The 16,361-nt window shown below is 42.4% G+C and overlaps 1 protein-coding gene across 1 annotated transcript; it reads right to left on the bottom strand.

Moving 5' to 3' along the window:
* Positions 1–2,472: 2,472 nt before the first annotated feature.
* On the bottom strand, positions 2,473–15,994 carry LOC143127944 (C-type mannose receptor 2-like). Its single transcript, XM_076289631.1, has 7 exons — positions 15,954–15,994; positions 7,384–7,430; positions 5,225–5,611; positions 4,704–5,042; positions 3,868–4,215; positions 3,586–3,686; positions 2,473–3,087 (listed from the first exon to the last, which is right to left on the bottom strand). Exons 2-7 carry the CDS (start codon positions 7,418–7,420, stop codon positions 2,962–2,964), a joined length of 1,338 nt encoding a protein of 445 aa, XP_076145746.1. The 5' UTR covers positions 7,421–7,430; positions 15,954–15,994; the 3' UTR covers positions 2,473–2,961.
* Positions 15,995–16,361: the final 367 nt, after the last annotated feature.

The following is a 16,361-nucleotide window of genomic DNA, read 5'->3' as shown; positions in this document are numbered from 1 at the left end:
TATTATATTATTATTATTATTATTATTATTTTCCTTTATTACAGTGTAGGGTACAGAACAGAGCATGCGCCAATGGCAACTAGACATTGATAAGTCAGATGAGGAGGAGATAAGGAGGAGGTGGGTTGCAAAAAGGCTTGCAGAGAAGGCGGCAAGAGTAGACAGGCTTAGGCAGTTTAAATAAGGCGCTCTGAAGGATTTACACCAATGTAATAGCAATGAATGATCAGCTGGGCAGTCAGCCCAGTTACTGGCAGACTCTGAGAAGCTGGCCGTGACTCTTTTCCCAGCCTGAAATAATGCTATGCTCTATGGTTGCTATTCACTGTGTAGTGCTCTACACTAGTGAATGTCTGTGAGCCCCCAAGTTCATGCCCCCCAGAGTGTAAGATTTTTTGCTCGGCGACTCGTGCGGAAGTCTTGTGCCCCGACGTATCCGATTTGACGTCACTATTATATTCTCCAACCATGGCGGCCTCCCTCGCAACAACACAAGAGGCCAATCTCACTCTCATTACAAATAGGCAAGGTAATTCATCACTAAATTACACTATAGATAGAAACCCTCAAGACATGTTCCTTCTTGCTAAACCATAGTAAGCAGTTCTAATAACTTATTTATGCATTTCCTGTATTTGTTTTCCGAGCTGATCTCATGAACACACACTTTTTTTGAGGACGGAAAAGTCAGGTCCTCCGAGTTTACGGTCGGCATAAAGGCAGTAATAGAGAGGCTGCAGGCTGCAGTCAGGACGTTAATGGATCATTAGGCACACCTGGTGCAGGTGTTGGCTATAAGAACACCTGTCACTCTCCCTTTCCCACCGCTTCCACTCCTCGCTCATATTTTGCCACCTTCCCCTTTTGACGCACACACATTTGAACTCACTCCTACTCACTCACACACTCACTGGGCCTCACTGTCTGACCAGAAGAGACCATTCTCACAATAAGTAACTTTTGAATATTCCCTTTTTCCTTCAGCATGTACATTTTTGCCCCTTTGTTCTTTGTAAAAGATAAGAGACATAGGCTATAAAGCTTTTCGCAGAGTGTAAGTAGGCAAAATAAACCACACAAACTAGCAACTAGTGATGGGGTTTAGGCTTCAATGGGAGAATAAGACTATTTCATGTTTAAACTTCATTGTGCAGCTTCATGGAGATTGAGGAATTTAGCCTACCTGGTCTGATTTGATTCGGACCTCTTGGTGGCTCCCCGGACAGCCCAGCCCAATTTAACCTCTGTATATTATGTATTTGTGAGTGTAGCCTACACAATGCAGAGAAATAAAAGATAAACTATGGTGCATTTCCATACTCAGCACTATAAATGTAAAATGCAAACTGCTACTGCTACTTTCCATATTCCATTTGGAATTCCATTCCATATTCCCACTTCCTGGGAAAATATAAGTCTATTATTAGCCATACAAAGTAGTTATAAACCAAGACCAAACAGTGAGGCAATGCAGCCAGGACCAAAAAGTGAGGCCAAGCAAAACAAAAGGAAGTGAAAGATCTTGTGGTTTCTTTATGGCAAATTACGGCATAACACCAATACTTTTTTATTATAAAAACAGAGCTTTGTTTATTCAGCTCTGAAATAGTTGCAGTTTGCAGGATGATGATGTAATGGGTGTGGTGTCGGCCTATTCAGCGCATGCCCTGCGGCGGATCTTGAACACACGCTAACATGCTACAGTGTTAGTGTGAGGGAGTGAGGATTAGATAGATAGATAGATGATAGATAGATACTTTATTGATCCCCAGGGGAAATTCAAGGTCTCAGTAGCATACAGACAACACACACACATTCACTAACAGCAGAAAAAGTAATTAAAAGTATATAATATAAAAACACAACTAAGCAATAAGGACAGTAGAAGATAAAGAATATACTAAATATACTAAAATACAAATTATACTAACTAACACTTAATCTAAATCAATTCTAAAAACAGTATCCACATAGTGGTGATTATTCAATCAAGAGGGGCTTGCAATGACTGAGGCAGGGACTGAGCCTGTGATTCTCTGTGCATAGTAAGGTAAGGTGCTCTGTGTGAGTGAGTGTCATGGTGATAGTGCAATGGTGATAGTGGTCATGGTGATAGTGCAAATGAGTAAGTCCAACAGTGTAAGAATAAAGTCTATATATCTATATATATATAACTATTTTAAGAAAAGGTATAAGTGTGGCCACAGTTCGGCTGTGGCATGGAGGGAGGGGTTATGCATATGTGCTAATATAGCACACAAACAGTGAGGCAGTTAGGAACTCTCTGTCTGTTGGTGGCTGATGTCAATGTACAAGTTGGTAGCACTGTGTGTATTATAGTGAGATTGTCATATTAGATCTGAATGAAGTCCCCTTGTGTCAAAGTGTACAGTTCAGTACAACAAAATGTAAACACTTTAGACCAAAATAAATAACACTGAAAAGATTCTTTGGGGTTAGTATTTTATTTATTGTAGTTAAATGTACCAACATGCTGCCTTGAAACAACAGACCATCATGTATCCGTAAAACAAGTTATAATTAAAACAATTAATAATTCAATCAAACATAGAACACTGCACAATCAGTCTGTCATAATCAACTTCTAGAATCGTATGACATATAAAATAACACATAGGTTTCAAACAACACAATACGAAAGGTTACAACTAGTTGTCATTAGGAGTACATGTGTAAAAGCGTTTTTATGTTGTCTGAGGTGTCACTATGGTATATGATATGATATGAATAAACTCCTCAGCAAAGGAATATAACCAGACAGAAAGGAACTGAAACAAAAGACAGTGTTACAGATTTTATGAGGGGAGTCAAACAGACAAGCGATTTTAGAAAGAACAAGACACGCTTACCACTCAGTTTACTGTGCTGTGTGTGCAATTGGTATTTACATCTCATTACATCTATTTTCACATCTACATGTGAAAAACAGTAGAATGTGTTTTAAATCTTATCTCTCTCTCTTATCTTCTCAGTCTTCTTCTCTTGGAAGATCTTTCCGTCTGGTTGTCTCATCCAGGTCAGTTTGGCGTCTGCTGGCATCCCACTCTCCCTCAGTCTCTGCTGAATCTGGAGAGCAGAACCCGATTCATTTATCATGGAGCCTTCACACAAGGAGCAATGGAAGGGATGTTTGAGGAGGGGCTTGGTGATTTTGGCTCTCTCGTGTTTTGTTGGGGTTTTGTTCAAAAACAAAAGGATGTGACGTCATTCAGAATTGCTGATGGCATCTTTAAGAAACACTCAACTACAAGTTCTCCAGCACTGTAGGCTACATTTCAGACCGAATGTGCTCAAATAGCACACGCCTTTACATGACACTAGTATAGGGCAATCTGTTACAATGCATCTGAGTACAACTGTGTAGTTTATGGCAAAACCATGGTGGGCTTTTTTCTGTGATAAATTCAAAAACATTGAATATAACATATTTCATTTTTATTATCTTTTGTCCAGAATTATGGTGTCAAAGTAGCCGAAAGAGAGAAAAGACATTAATTCCATAAACATTCAGCATTCAGCTCCATCAAAGCACAGGTCAGACTCGCATGTAGAGGTCTGCCTCACCTGCTGTAGGAAGGCCTGCTGCATGGAAGGGTCATCCACGTTCTCCTGAGAGTCCGTCTGAATCTCCACTCTCACCATCTGCCTCTTCACCTGTTTGGGGGCTGCACAGAGACACACACACACATGCATATGTTTAAATACGGTATTTGAGATGGTACATTAACCACTTGGGACTTAATGCTTAAATCATTTTTGCCACGGATAAAGACTTGATACACACACATGAAAAACAGAACACTTCCAGCTTTCCAGATCTATGTCCATGAGCTGAAACAGACTCACCCTCAGTGGTGCAGATGAAGTTGAGTTTCTCGGTCTCCGGCAGGTTGACCCACTGCCCCCCTCCAGACTCCACTGCCCCCGCTCTGTGTTTGCAGGACTCCACTCGCTCTTGTCCTGGGGCCCAGTGGTTGTACCAGATCATCTCTCCGCTGACCCAGGACCAGATGCCCAGGCCACAGGTGTGACGCAGGCCCAGCCACACGTGAGCAGTGGAGGCTCCTTTAGCCCGCTCCCTCACCCAGCGCTGGACCCGCTCGGACGTCACAGACACCAGGTCCACATGGTGCTCTCGGCAGTACTGCAGCGCCTCTCTCCAGGTCTTATTCTCACGGACCAGAACCAGCTTGTCTGGAGGGAAAACAGAGCTTCCTGTGTGAGTCCTGTTAAAATTCTCATTCGATCTGCAGTCACCATTTGTGCAGAGGGACCAGATGTCCATTTTAGGGGCTGCACAGGGCAACATTCACATGCATATTAAATATATACAAATGTAGGAATATATAGAAATGATGTATTTGGATTAAGAAAGAGCATATTAAAACACCACCTACAACCATCCATTGCGGCCATTTGCCTTTAAAATGCCCATGCCAGTTTTAAGATATAAAGTACCCACATTGATACATTGATTTAAACATTGAACTGCACTGTTTTTGGTCTTGCACGATGACTGTAAGGAGTTTGTGTCATGTGCTGTATGCTAATTAGCCACACCACTCCTCAGCCAGGTAATTCAGCTAATGAGTGGAATCGCCTGAGTAAAGTGCACAAGAAGAACACAATCATGTGCCATTACTTTCTGAAGCTTGAGTGTTCCACCGCTGCATCTGACTGACCTTCATAGCAGATGAAGGCTCCAGGGTCAGAACATTCTACCTTGTTCCACCAGCCGTTGGTATGGACCTGAGCACAGTTTTTTATCCCGTCATAATTGGGTTCTCCAAAGTCCCAGAGCCGAAATGAGGAGCTGCTGACATCTGACCACTCCCAGGCATCTCTGAACAGGCCGATCCAAGCAGGGTTATATCCTCCTCCTCTAACATTGTCTATCTGGTCATTTTCGGTCTGATTCCTCACACTGGCCAGGTCTGTGTGGTTCTCTCTGCAGTATCTCTGAGCATCGGTCCAGTTCTTCTTCTCAGTAACCAGCACATAGGGCTGTGTGGAGTTTCCCCCTGTGGGAATGCATATGTCATGGTTAACAGAGACTGAAACAGCAGTCTCAATTGTGAATGTGAAATGTGAATTTGAACACAAGGTTGTAATAAACTGATTGGTTTCCTTGCAGAGACTGGCTTCTTGTGTGTATGACTGAGTGAACAAACAAGCTTCTGAATGCCTGAAGGTGGCTTCTCACCATTGTAACAGATGAAGGGGAACGTTTTTCTGCAATAGTAATCATGCCATAGCCCTCGATGCTCATCCTGAACAACACAGTATTCATCACCCTCCTCTGGTTGTTTTTTACCCCAGTTCCTGAACTCTGTTTCATTCTCTCTGTAGAAATCCCTGTCGGCCAGAGTCCACTGCCACTTGGGACTGCTTCCCTGCTTCAGCCCAATCCAAGCCTGACTGACACCTCCATCATGGATCATGCTCTTCACCTTCTCATTCTCTGTCATGTTGTCTATGGTGGCGAGGTCAGTGAACTCCTCTCTGCAGTACTGCTGAGCTTCTGTCCAGTTCTTCTGTTCCTTCACCACATGGAACTGACGTGGTACAGAGGAGGAGAGACTGCCCAGACCTGAGGAGAGAGGAGTACACACACACACACACACACACACACACAGATATAGAACTATACACAGATACACACAGAGAAATCTCGCATCCACACACACATACTAATTATGACCGCCGCGCAGCGAAGCGGCGGTCATATAGGTTTAGTCAGATTTTTTTTTTTTTTTTTTTTCTTTTTCGCATGTCCAAATTTCCGTCAATGATTCCCGGGACACTGAAAGACCGGGGTAGTCGAAACTTGGTGGGCATGTAACCCCATATGGATAGCATGGAACCATCGTTTTTCGTTTTGATCTGTAGCCCCCCCGCTGGACTGCACCCCCCGAAAGGAGGGTAGGGCAGACACAGTTTTCTGTGAATATCTCGAGAACCGTAAGGTTTAGGAGGACCATTTTTTCTGTATGTTGATCTCAAGGGGCCATGTCAACCCATTCTATAACCACTCATTTCATGTATAGCGCCACCTAGTTAAACACAAAAAAGTAAAAATGAGGTGTTGTAATCGCAGGTATCTGTGACCTAACATAGTCAAAACTGCACGAAATTGCAAGTGTAGGATCATTATGACACCCTCTGAATGCACGCCAAGTTTCGTGGAATTCCGTTCATGGGGGGCCACACAATAAATGAATTTATGTTACTATACACCAACTGGCCTGTAGGTGGCCAGAGACAGTTTTCTGTGAATATCTCGAGAACCGTAGGGCCTAGGAGGTCCACCTTTTTTTTGTATGTTGGTCTTAAGGGGGCATGTCAACCCATCCCATTACCACTTATTTAATGTATAGCACCACCTAGTTAAAAATTAAAAAGCAAAAAATTAGGTGTTTTCATCACAATATCTCTGGCTGACATGGTCAAAACTGCACGAAATTGAAAGTGTAGGATCATTATGACACCCTCCGAATGCATGCCAAGTTTTGTGAACTTTCGTTCATGGGGGGCCTTACAATAAAATAATTTATGTGTACATTTAGTGACTGTACACCAACAAGGATTCCCGGGACACTGAAAGACCGGGGTACACAAAACTTGGTGGGCATGTAACCCCACATGGATAGCATGGAACCGTCGTTTTTCGTTTTGATCTGTAGCCCCCCCACTGTACTGGACCCCCCGAAAGGAGGGTAGGGCAGACACAGTTTTCTGTGAATATCTTGAGGGCCTAGGATGACCAATTTTTTCCGTATGTTTGCCTCCAGGGGTCATGTTAACCCATTCCATGTGCACACATGTGCATAAACAGATACACACGCACACACATACATTCACAGTAATCATACGTATGACACATACTCACACAGTAGACATATGTACGTATGCATGCACATGCACAAACACACATACGCACGCACACACACACACACACACACCCACACACATAAACATAAACGTGTACACGCACACATGCACACAATTCAAGAATTTCTCAGAATTATGAACAGGCAAGATGGGGGTGGGGTTGTATAAAATGAATTTTACATGTGAAATCTATGAACTAATCATGTTTTGGTACTTGTTGTCTAGCAGATACCAGTGAGAATTGAGTGTGGCTAATGCAATTTAGTGAGACAGTTAGAATCATATAGGCCTTTCAGCGTGATTTATTTTTGTGGAAAAAATGTGCTGGACTAGGCGGCGGTCATATTTTGTACCGCTCTGCGGTACATCTAGTTAGTATACAGTTATTCGTGTCCATACTTGAGAATAAGTAAACGTGCACACACACACATACACACACACACACACACACACTATAAAGAGTAGACTGACCTGAGACCAGCAGGAAAGTAATGAGAAGCAGGGTCATGACTGATGGTCTGAAGAAATTAAATTATTAAATAAATACATTTGAATAAATTAAAATAATTCAAAATTGCTGGAGATAATGTTTTACATTATACATTATGCAGTGAAGAAAACAAACAATATAAAACATTCTTGGCTGTTTCTGACATCAAATTGTATTGGATGAATAGCAAAAAAAGACATTAGCAAAAAGATATTGAAAGACAATCAGTTACCAACTAATTCACAATGGTGTTACTTTTTTCGGTTCTCTCTCTCTCTCTCTCTCAGACCCAAACACACCACACACACATCAGCCTTCAGAATCCAGAGGCCAGCAGTGCTTCTCCGTCCTCAGTCTGCCCCTTGTATTCATCCACCCCCCGAAACAATTATGTTCAAGTCTTGCCGGTGACAATGTACGAACAATGTAGGCTAATGGCCCAACCCGAGGGGTGGCAACAAGCATGCATTTAAAAATATCACTGCACGCAAATGGATAACACTAGACCATGTTTACTCTGAATGATTTCGGACTTCGACGCAATCGGATAACACTACGAACGATGTGTACTCTCCTCCAACATTGCAGCGTTGTCTTCATCAGTTTAGCTGGTTCCCCGGAATGCAAGGGGAAAAAGTAACGTGCATCATTGCTCATTGCCAGAGTGTCTAGAGACAATTCCATTGTGCTCTCGCGAGAACTCTGGATTTCCAGGGTAGATAATTCCAGCATCTTTTCTTGGTCTATCTACTAATTTATTGTTGCTAACAAATCCCTACGAAGTTGATAGACATGGGTGGGAACTTTTCACCTTCACACAGCCAGGTGTGGACAGTACATTTACTTGATTACTGTACTTAACAGTGTTGGGCAAGTTACCTTAAAATCGTAATGTATTATGTATTACTTATTACTGTCATTTCAAAGTAATTTGTTACATTATAATATTACTGTCTCTGAATTGTAAGGCATTACACTACTATTGCATTACTTTTAAGTTACTTTCACCAAAATATCTAGAAATATGGATTTGGCATTCTAAATGCAGTTTATTACGCTCAATGCAGCTCATTGCTCTTCCAATGGAGGGAGATGTGGTATAGCATAATGACTGAGCTAGGCTTAAGGCTAACAGTAGAATGCAATAGGAGCAGTGCTCATGATGCAATACAAGGAACAATCATAGTCAGAATTTTGTTAAAAACCGACAAAAGGTCAAAGTCTGGTAAATTGTGATAGAAATACTGTAACTTTAAGGCCTAGGCCTTCTCATTAAAATCAACAGAGAGCCTAAATCAAAGCTTACATAAAGAAATGTCAAGATGGTGGCCTGCTGGCCATTTCGGTGCCCTAAGTGAGTGGCTTTGAGTGAGTGACATTTAAATGATAACTCAAACACCTAAAGTAAAATAAAAAGGCTTATAATTTAAGACCATTACTGTGTGTTTTTAAACATTAATTTCTGAACAAAATGCTGTTTTACTTATAAATGGTGCACTGTCACTTTAACAACATTTATCTTTATGTTCTCATTATGTCCTTTTGCCAGCTCTTGTTTATTTGAGTTACATTGATAGCACAATATTAACAATAATATGCACAATGTTAAGTTGTTATAAGCAGCTTTCATTGCTTTGGAAATGGAAGTGTGCAATGACATGTTGCTTCACATTTCTTTTTGCAATTAAAAGTGAATTATGTGCCTGGTAGCCACCTAGCTATCTGAATGGAATGCGTTTCAGTCGACTCGGCATATCATGTGCTTCATGAAATGCTTGGAAAACTAATTATTGAAGACCCACCAATTCCATTCTAGTACTACGTGGTGGAGATTGAGAGAACCCAAAAAGTATCAAACTTGCATGTAACATGGTGTTAGTGCATTTTGAGATTGTAAACGTTATTGAGTGAAACGCCGTTTGCAGTAAAGCTATTTTAAGCTTTTAATTGGCTATATTTGGGTGCCCCCTCTGTCCTTTGGTGCCCTACGCAAAGTGCATGATGCGCGTGGTGGGAGCGGGGCCATGCTACACAATCTTTTTCTGCATTTCTATCCCTTTATTCTCTTTAATTTAAGTTCACAGCACAAAGCTGACATGCACTACTAAGAGCATAGTTTGTGTTTTACAGTTTTTTCTGAATGCTTAAACACATTTTTTGTAACTATGGCTTTTTTTGCAAAACTCTACACACAAATGGCAAAACCACTCACTGAGTTCGCAAAACTAAAAGCACAAACACTGCTTTGCACTCAGTTTGCAATTTTGTAACACACACTTTGCACAACTGTAGGCACAATGGCTATTATTTACACTATTTTGCCAACTCTCTGGCACACTTTCTCATGTGAAAACTGTTTTAGATAATTAGTTCACTTTGCAATCAGCCTAAGCACTATAAACAAGCCACAGGTAATGTACAATGGGTACAATGGAGTGAGCAGGAAGAGTGAGAAGAGAAAGAAATAGCCCTTTTACAGACAAAAAAAACAGTCTACATGTGGGGATATTGTCATGTCAGGCCTGGATACGTCATTCCAGAATATATTTTTCCCGGTGCCTTGGACTAGGACATTGCATGTGATGTAGACAGAACTTTGAGAGAGACGACTCGATGTAGACTGATTTGTTTTGTCTCAGTGAAATGCTATTTTGTGTTTTGACTTGGAAAAACACACTTGTGTTTGTTTTGATGTGTGTAAATAAACACTAATACTTGAAGTTTGGATCCCTGTATGTTTGCAGAACTATGACAAAAGTATGACCTCAAACTGACATAGTCTACCTTGTGCACAGAGAAAGCAAAAGCCAGATGTGTTTTTTATTCATACCATCAGTGTGTTGTTGGCACATTGTGTGCTTACTATTGTGATGGCTTGTGTTTACTGTTAGATACGAAAACACCATTTTTACGAAGGTGTGAAGAGTTAAGCAAGGTGTGTTAGCTTTTGCAAGAGAACTACAATGTTTTGCTGATTGGGTGAGAGGTTTTGCCATTTGTGTGTAGAGTTTTGCAAAAAAAGCCATAGTTACAAAAAATGTGCTTAAGCAATCAGAAAAAACTGTAACAAGAATCAAAAAGATTAGCATGGCACCACTTTAGATGTTTCATTAAACTACTTGTGCTATTTCGCGAGGCATAGAGAGATCTTTCGGTTTCGCACACAAAGTGCACTTACTTAACTATTATGTTCTTCATATCCTTGTCTCTGACAAGCTGAAAATAATGATCGTAGGCTTATGTCTATCCAGCAAATAATCCGACTTCGAGTCAGCTGCAGCCACAGTCATCTTCAACTAGTATCAGGAGATAACGTTCTACTATTATGCGCAATTTTTTCTTCTCTGTTGTTCTCGCGGTGGTGTTTGCGAATATGTATAAAAAAAAAAACACCACTTAATTTCGGGTTAAAATGCATTGTAATGCATGAAGTTTGTACCGAGTAAAATATTACCCAATTTTTTTAGTAATGCCTTACATTACCGCATTACTGCAAACAGCAATATATTACAGTAATTACATTACTTTTGTAACGCATTACTCCCAACACTGGTACTTAAGTATGATTTTTGAGTATCTGTACTTTACTTGAGTATTAATCTTTTTGGAAACTTGTGACTTTTACTCCACTACATTTAAAAGGCAAATACTGTACTTTTGACTCCACTGTTTTTGAATTAATGAGCATGAGTACTCGCTACTTTTAACCACATTTGATTCTTTGAATGCAATAATGCAGTTGAAGTTAATTTTTTTCAATAGTCCAATTTGAACTCGGCTGAATAGATAATGGCCTATGATAATGATGTTGACAATATATTCTTCATCAGAACATCCTCCATGTAGCCTGGGAGAACCCAGACAAACCTCCATGATCATTGGGAAATTGGAATATAATTAGACACCTGAAATTCACCACATAGATCATTAAACGATAAATAATGTACTACTGTGTGTGAATTACGTGGGAGCCAGAGGGAGCCGAGCTCCCTTAGAGTCAGGCAAGGACTGGCCATGGGCCGACGCACATTTTTGGGCCGGGGCTGTCATAATTTAATAATAATAATAAAAAAAAAAATCCACTGCGACAGTATTTGAGACACGAAACGCGGCCCATTGGTTATGACATCTCTCAGCCCTCCCCCTCCCCTCCCAGGGTCATCAAATTTTGCCATTTGAGCTGTCTGACCGCGGAGAGAAGTGAGTTTCCTGTGAAACTGAAAATGGATAGTAGGCCTAATAAACCACAAAAGCGCAAGGGGGCCCACAGAAGCTGCGAGACAAAAGGCTAAAAAGCCTACAAGTGGACGCAGCAAAATATGTCAAAATCACAGAAATGTTCACCCCAAGGTCGACTGTTACACCGGGTGCAGGGCCGTCGACATCGAGTGCACACGCTGAAGGAGTGGAACACAGCTTTGATGTGCAGTGTAGTAACACAGAGGAAGGCGAAGTACAGGTGGATTCGGAAAAGGAGGAGAGAGACGTTACGTTTGATGTGCAGTCTAGTGACACAGAGGAAGGAGACTACTGGAGAGAGACGTTACCCAGCAGGGACAAATTGAGGAAGAGGTCAGAATAGCTACTGTAAATGTTAGCAGAATGAAGAGGGACGTTTCATGCAGGGAGGGCTGTTGTGTGTAGGGCTGGGTGACCACCTGCTCCTCCGCTTTCGATTGATGCATTTGAGCGTTTTTCTGCAACATGCATCAGTAGCAAAGAAGCCATCTGCATTTTACATTGCGCTATTCGATTGTCGTCGACGCGGAGAGGATAAAAAATAAAATAAGTTATCCACAACAAATCAACGAGTGGTCGGCCTCAACGCACTCAACTTTTTGAGATCTGAAGTCAGTCATGATTGGTGGAAATTGTTGTCAATCTTGACGCAGTACAACAAGCAAACATATCACATTTCTGTGCGCATACAGGCAGATACACACACGTAGGCTACACACGCACGCACTCAGAAAGACACTAGAATGACACAGAAATTATGATAGCCCGTAACAATGAAAATGTTTTCGGATGTGTGTATCTTCACTTAATATTGTAACGTCGGCGTCTTTTGGACTGAGTGCTAGCCTCCCAGAATGCAATGTGTGTGAATGCTGGTTTGTGTAATGTCGGTTTTAGTTAGTGTAATTGCGTTTACCTTGTCATGTATGTGTTAGCTTGTGTAGTCTTTCTTTACGTTGTACCTCATGTGTTTTGCCCGGTGTATTTTATGTGACTAACGTTACCCTGTTCGTGTATCGTGCTTGTTTTATTGACTTCCCTGGTGTTTCCTATGTAATGGTGTCTTTGTCTTAGTGTTGGCTGATTCCTGCTTCCGCTATTAAACCTTTTGATTGGACAACTGTGTGGTTCGATATCAAATCGTTACATTGGTGTCAGAAGCGACTTTCGAACATGGCCTCCACTCAGCGGGAGCAGCTGGGAGCGGGAGACCTCATCACTGGGTGGAGGCCCACGCAAGAGGATGCAGAGAGAGCCCTTGTAAGGGCTATTAAAAAGCTCGGGGCCTTCTATCGCTACTGCCGACGGAGGAGAGGAGCTATCGTCTGGAGCTGCCTGCGGCCATGGGAGAAGATCTTGCCGGAAGAGGGGCCTGAAGAAGCGTTCGCGGAGAAGACGACGCTGGCTTGGGCGCTGACTCCGCTGCGAGGCGCGACGCGTGAGCAGAGCCGAGGGAGTGCGGCGGGGAGGAGGTTCCTAGACGATGGTCGGTTGGCGGGGCCGCTGAGGGCAGCGAGCTCACGACGGTGGGGCAGCTTCGACGGAAGGCCACTGTGAACTCTGAACTTTAAAACGTTTGGGTGCATGTGAGAGGCACCGTGCTGTGTGGGCGCCCGTTCTAGTTGGCCTGTTGGCCGGCGCCAGAGAAGAAAAAAAGGTTCGCTGTGTTGGGAGATAGCACGAGGCAGAAGAGGGGGGTCAAGCCTTCGTCGCGACCATGACGGAGTGGAGCGGGCTGGGAGCAGAGGAGGACAGCTCTGCGAGGAGGCAGCGTGAGGAGGGACGCCGAAACCGGTAGCTGACGGCCTGAGAGCTCAGCGTGGTCCGGCTGCAGCGGAGCTGGTGCCTGCCTATCCTGGTCGGTGCGACTGTGGAGTGGAGCAACGGAGGTGCAGCTACAGTTGACCCGTGAGTTCCGGTGCTTGGTGCCACAGTCTACGGTAGTAAGGCCACCTAGGGCCCCGTCTGGAGAGGAGGAGTGCCGCGGTGACACGCCGCGTAAAGTGCAGCCTGAGGGCGGCTGCTGAGAGGGAGCTGGTGACGAGCGGGGACGGCCACGTGGCTGCTAGCACGCCCGCACTGGATTGCTAGCAGCGTGGCTCCCCGTTGAGTGAGCTCCTGCGGCGTGTGCACCCCACGTGTTGTTGGCGGTACCACAGACTGATGGACTGAGTGAGTGAATGCCCACACCGACGTTATGGCAATGGCTAAGCGAGGAGATATTGCCGAGGACGGCAATAGCTCGCGAGGGGGCTGTGTAACGTCGGCGTCTTTTGGACTGAGTGCTAGCCTCCCAGAATGCAATGTGTGTGAATGCTGGTTTGTGTAATGTCGGTTTTAGTTAGTGTAATTGCGTTTACCTTGTCATGTATGTGTTAGCTTGTGTAGTCTTTCTTTACGTTGTACCTCATGTGTTTTGCCCGGTGTATTTTATGTGACTAACGTTACCCTGTTCGTGTATCGTGCTTGTTTTATTGACTTCCCTGGTGTTTTCTATGTAATGGTGTCTTTGTCTTAGTGTTGGCTGATTCCTGCTTCCGCTATTAAACCTTTTGATTGGACAACTGTGTGGTTCGATATCAAATCGTTACAATATTATCTGGGGAGATTGTAGGCTAAAAGCGTGTAAATGCTCAACATAGGAAATAATTACAGGACTCATTTTATTCAGTCAGACTTAAAACAGCATAATAATAGTAGCCTATAGATTTTGGTGCACACAGTCTCTGTAAGTAGTGAAAGAGCGTATACATTTTTTTAACATGTTAAACTCTTAACAGCTCTTCCATGTAGGCTACTGCGCTTTATATTTACTTTTTGAAACACAATGTGCGCATATATCATCAGCATATCAAATACTTATGGTTGGTCCCAGTCCAGCCCTGCTTAGAGTGAGGACTGGCTCCCATCATTAAAGACGTTAAATTAAAATATAGGCTACTACTGGACGTACAGTAGACCTACCCTACGCTCTTGAACGCAGCATGACAGCACTTCACCACCACACCATGGTGCACTAGACTATATAAGCAAACCGCATACGATCGAATTTGACAGCACTAGCAAGTCCTTAGCGAGTTCATTAGGCTAGCCTGGTTTGATATGTGCTAAAAAAAAGTCCTGTTTGCTGTTGAACTTGCTTTGCCTCTTCTATGTTTATTGACAAAGCCATACATTATGGCCCACTTCAATGGTTGTGTGAATTGATCTGTAGCTATCCTTTGCAATTCAGAGCTCCGGAAAGTTCCCAGATATTTTGAAACACCTGTTAGCAATCTCTGATGGCGGAATATTCAATGGCTAGCCTACCCGACATCTCGGTGCAAATTCCAAAATGGTTCGTCTATTTATTTCCACGGTTCAACACACGAGACAACTGAACACCCGTACAGTAATGTGTACATTAGCCTATAATACCAGGACATAGTTTGGCTGCAATGGCTTTATTAATTTCTGCCAGTTATGCATTTTCCCTGTGTATAAGTAAATGCATTATTGTGTTTGACACTGGATAGCCTATCTGAGACGGTGGTCTGGTTCAAATGAGTCACGTTGTGAAATTGAGAATGGCACGACTAAATCACTATTTCTTTGAATTGTGAAATTGAAATGAAATATGGACTATTGCAATCAATAATATGTTGAAATTAACTAAAAGGAATCAATTTATATGAAAAATCTCTGTCTGTTGTGTGCGTGTGTCAAGTTATAGTCTAGGCCAACTATGCGAATACTGCGCAAAAGCGCCACTCGCGCCTATAATGTATCGCCTTTAGGCTATGCGCGGGATGTGCCAACTTTTATGAGATAGAGAGACCCCCTTAAAGATAAAAAGATAGTTCGAGCCCTGACTACACATAATTGAGTTATCTGGTTTTGTATTTAACAGTGAAAATATTTTAGATTTGTGAACAGAGAATGATTAATGAGTTAAATGATATTGTTGCATCCATTTAAACAGTTGCAAAGTTATGAAAATAGGTCAAATGTTTTTGTTGGATGTAAGGAACTAAAGGTCTGTTCAAGTCCTATGACTGACCAAAGGATAAACATTACATTACAATACATGAAAAAGGACAAATACTTGTACTTCTGAATACTTAATTAGTTACAAATTATCTACCCGCTAATTAACTGCTGCTTTGGCTATTGTTTGTATGCTTTTGTCAGTCATGGTTCCTGGATGCTGGGAAAAACCATACCCTAAAATAGGGGCTAAAAAAAAATCTCCCCTACATTTGTAGATAACGTATTAATTTTGTGTCCACAGACATCATAAGTAGACTATATATTTTTTTTAAATTAGCCTTACCTGTCAGACAGCTCCAGAGTCAGTCAGTCTGGTTATGGTTGTTGTCATCAACTGATAGAACGCCCTTTATGCAAAATTAGTCCTCATCCTTCCCTCACCCACATACACGGATTTGCCTACGTGTCCTTTAACAATAAACTCTAAAAGTCATGAACGCATACACAACATGCAAAACATCACAAACTTTTGGACTCTTGTAGTGAAACTTTGTGTTTAAGTGGAGGATGGCACAAAGTGTGTGTGTTTAATCATATAAGTGTCCTTTTTTAGTGTATTTTTGTGGCGTTATGCCTTTATTGTGAAAGTCTGACAGGAACTGGGATCGGTAAATTACCTTGTGCTTGAGCATGGGCTGTGCCTGGACGGTAACATTGGCATAGTTAAGGAGATTGGACGGTAACATTGGCA

The sequence above is a fragment of the Alosa pseudoharengus genome, unplaced genomic scaffold, assembly GCF_046254945.1.
Source record: "Alosa pseudoharengus isolate Yale_2024_CS ecotype anadromous, Long Island Sound unplaced genomic scaffold, YU_APseudo_1.1 YU_APseudo_1.1_scf_17, whole genome shotgun sequence".
Taxonomy (NCBI): Eukaryota; Metazoa; Chordata; class Actinopteri; order Clupeiformes; family Clupeidae; genus Alosa; species Alosa pseudoharengus.
The sequence above is the reverse complement of the archived record's forward strand: the minus strand, read 5'-3'. Positions and strand labels throughout refer to the sequence as shown.

Excerpts from the sequence above, each read along its gene's own strand:
- LOC143127944 (XM_076289631.1), bottom strand. The coding sequence starts at position 7,420 with ATGACCCTGCTTCTCATTACTTTCCTGCTGGTCTCAG. Across the intron at positions 3,687-3,867 it reads CTTCATCTGCACCACTGAGG|CCCCCAAACAGGTGAAGAGG; the intron begins GTGAGTCTGTTT and ends GTCTCTGTGCAG. Across the intron at positions 3,088-3,585 it reads AGCAGGCCTTCCTACAGCAG|ATTCAGCAGAGACTGAGGGA; the intron begins GTGAGGCAGACC and ends TCTGCTCTCCAG.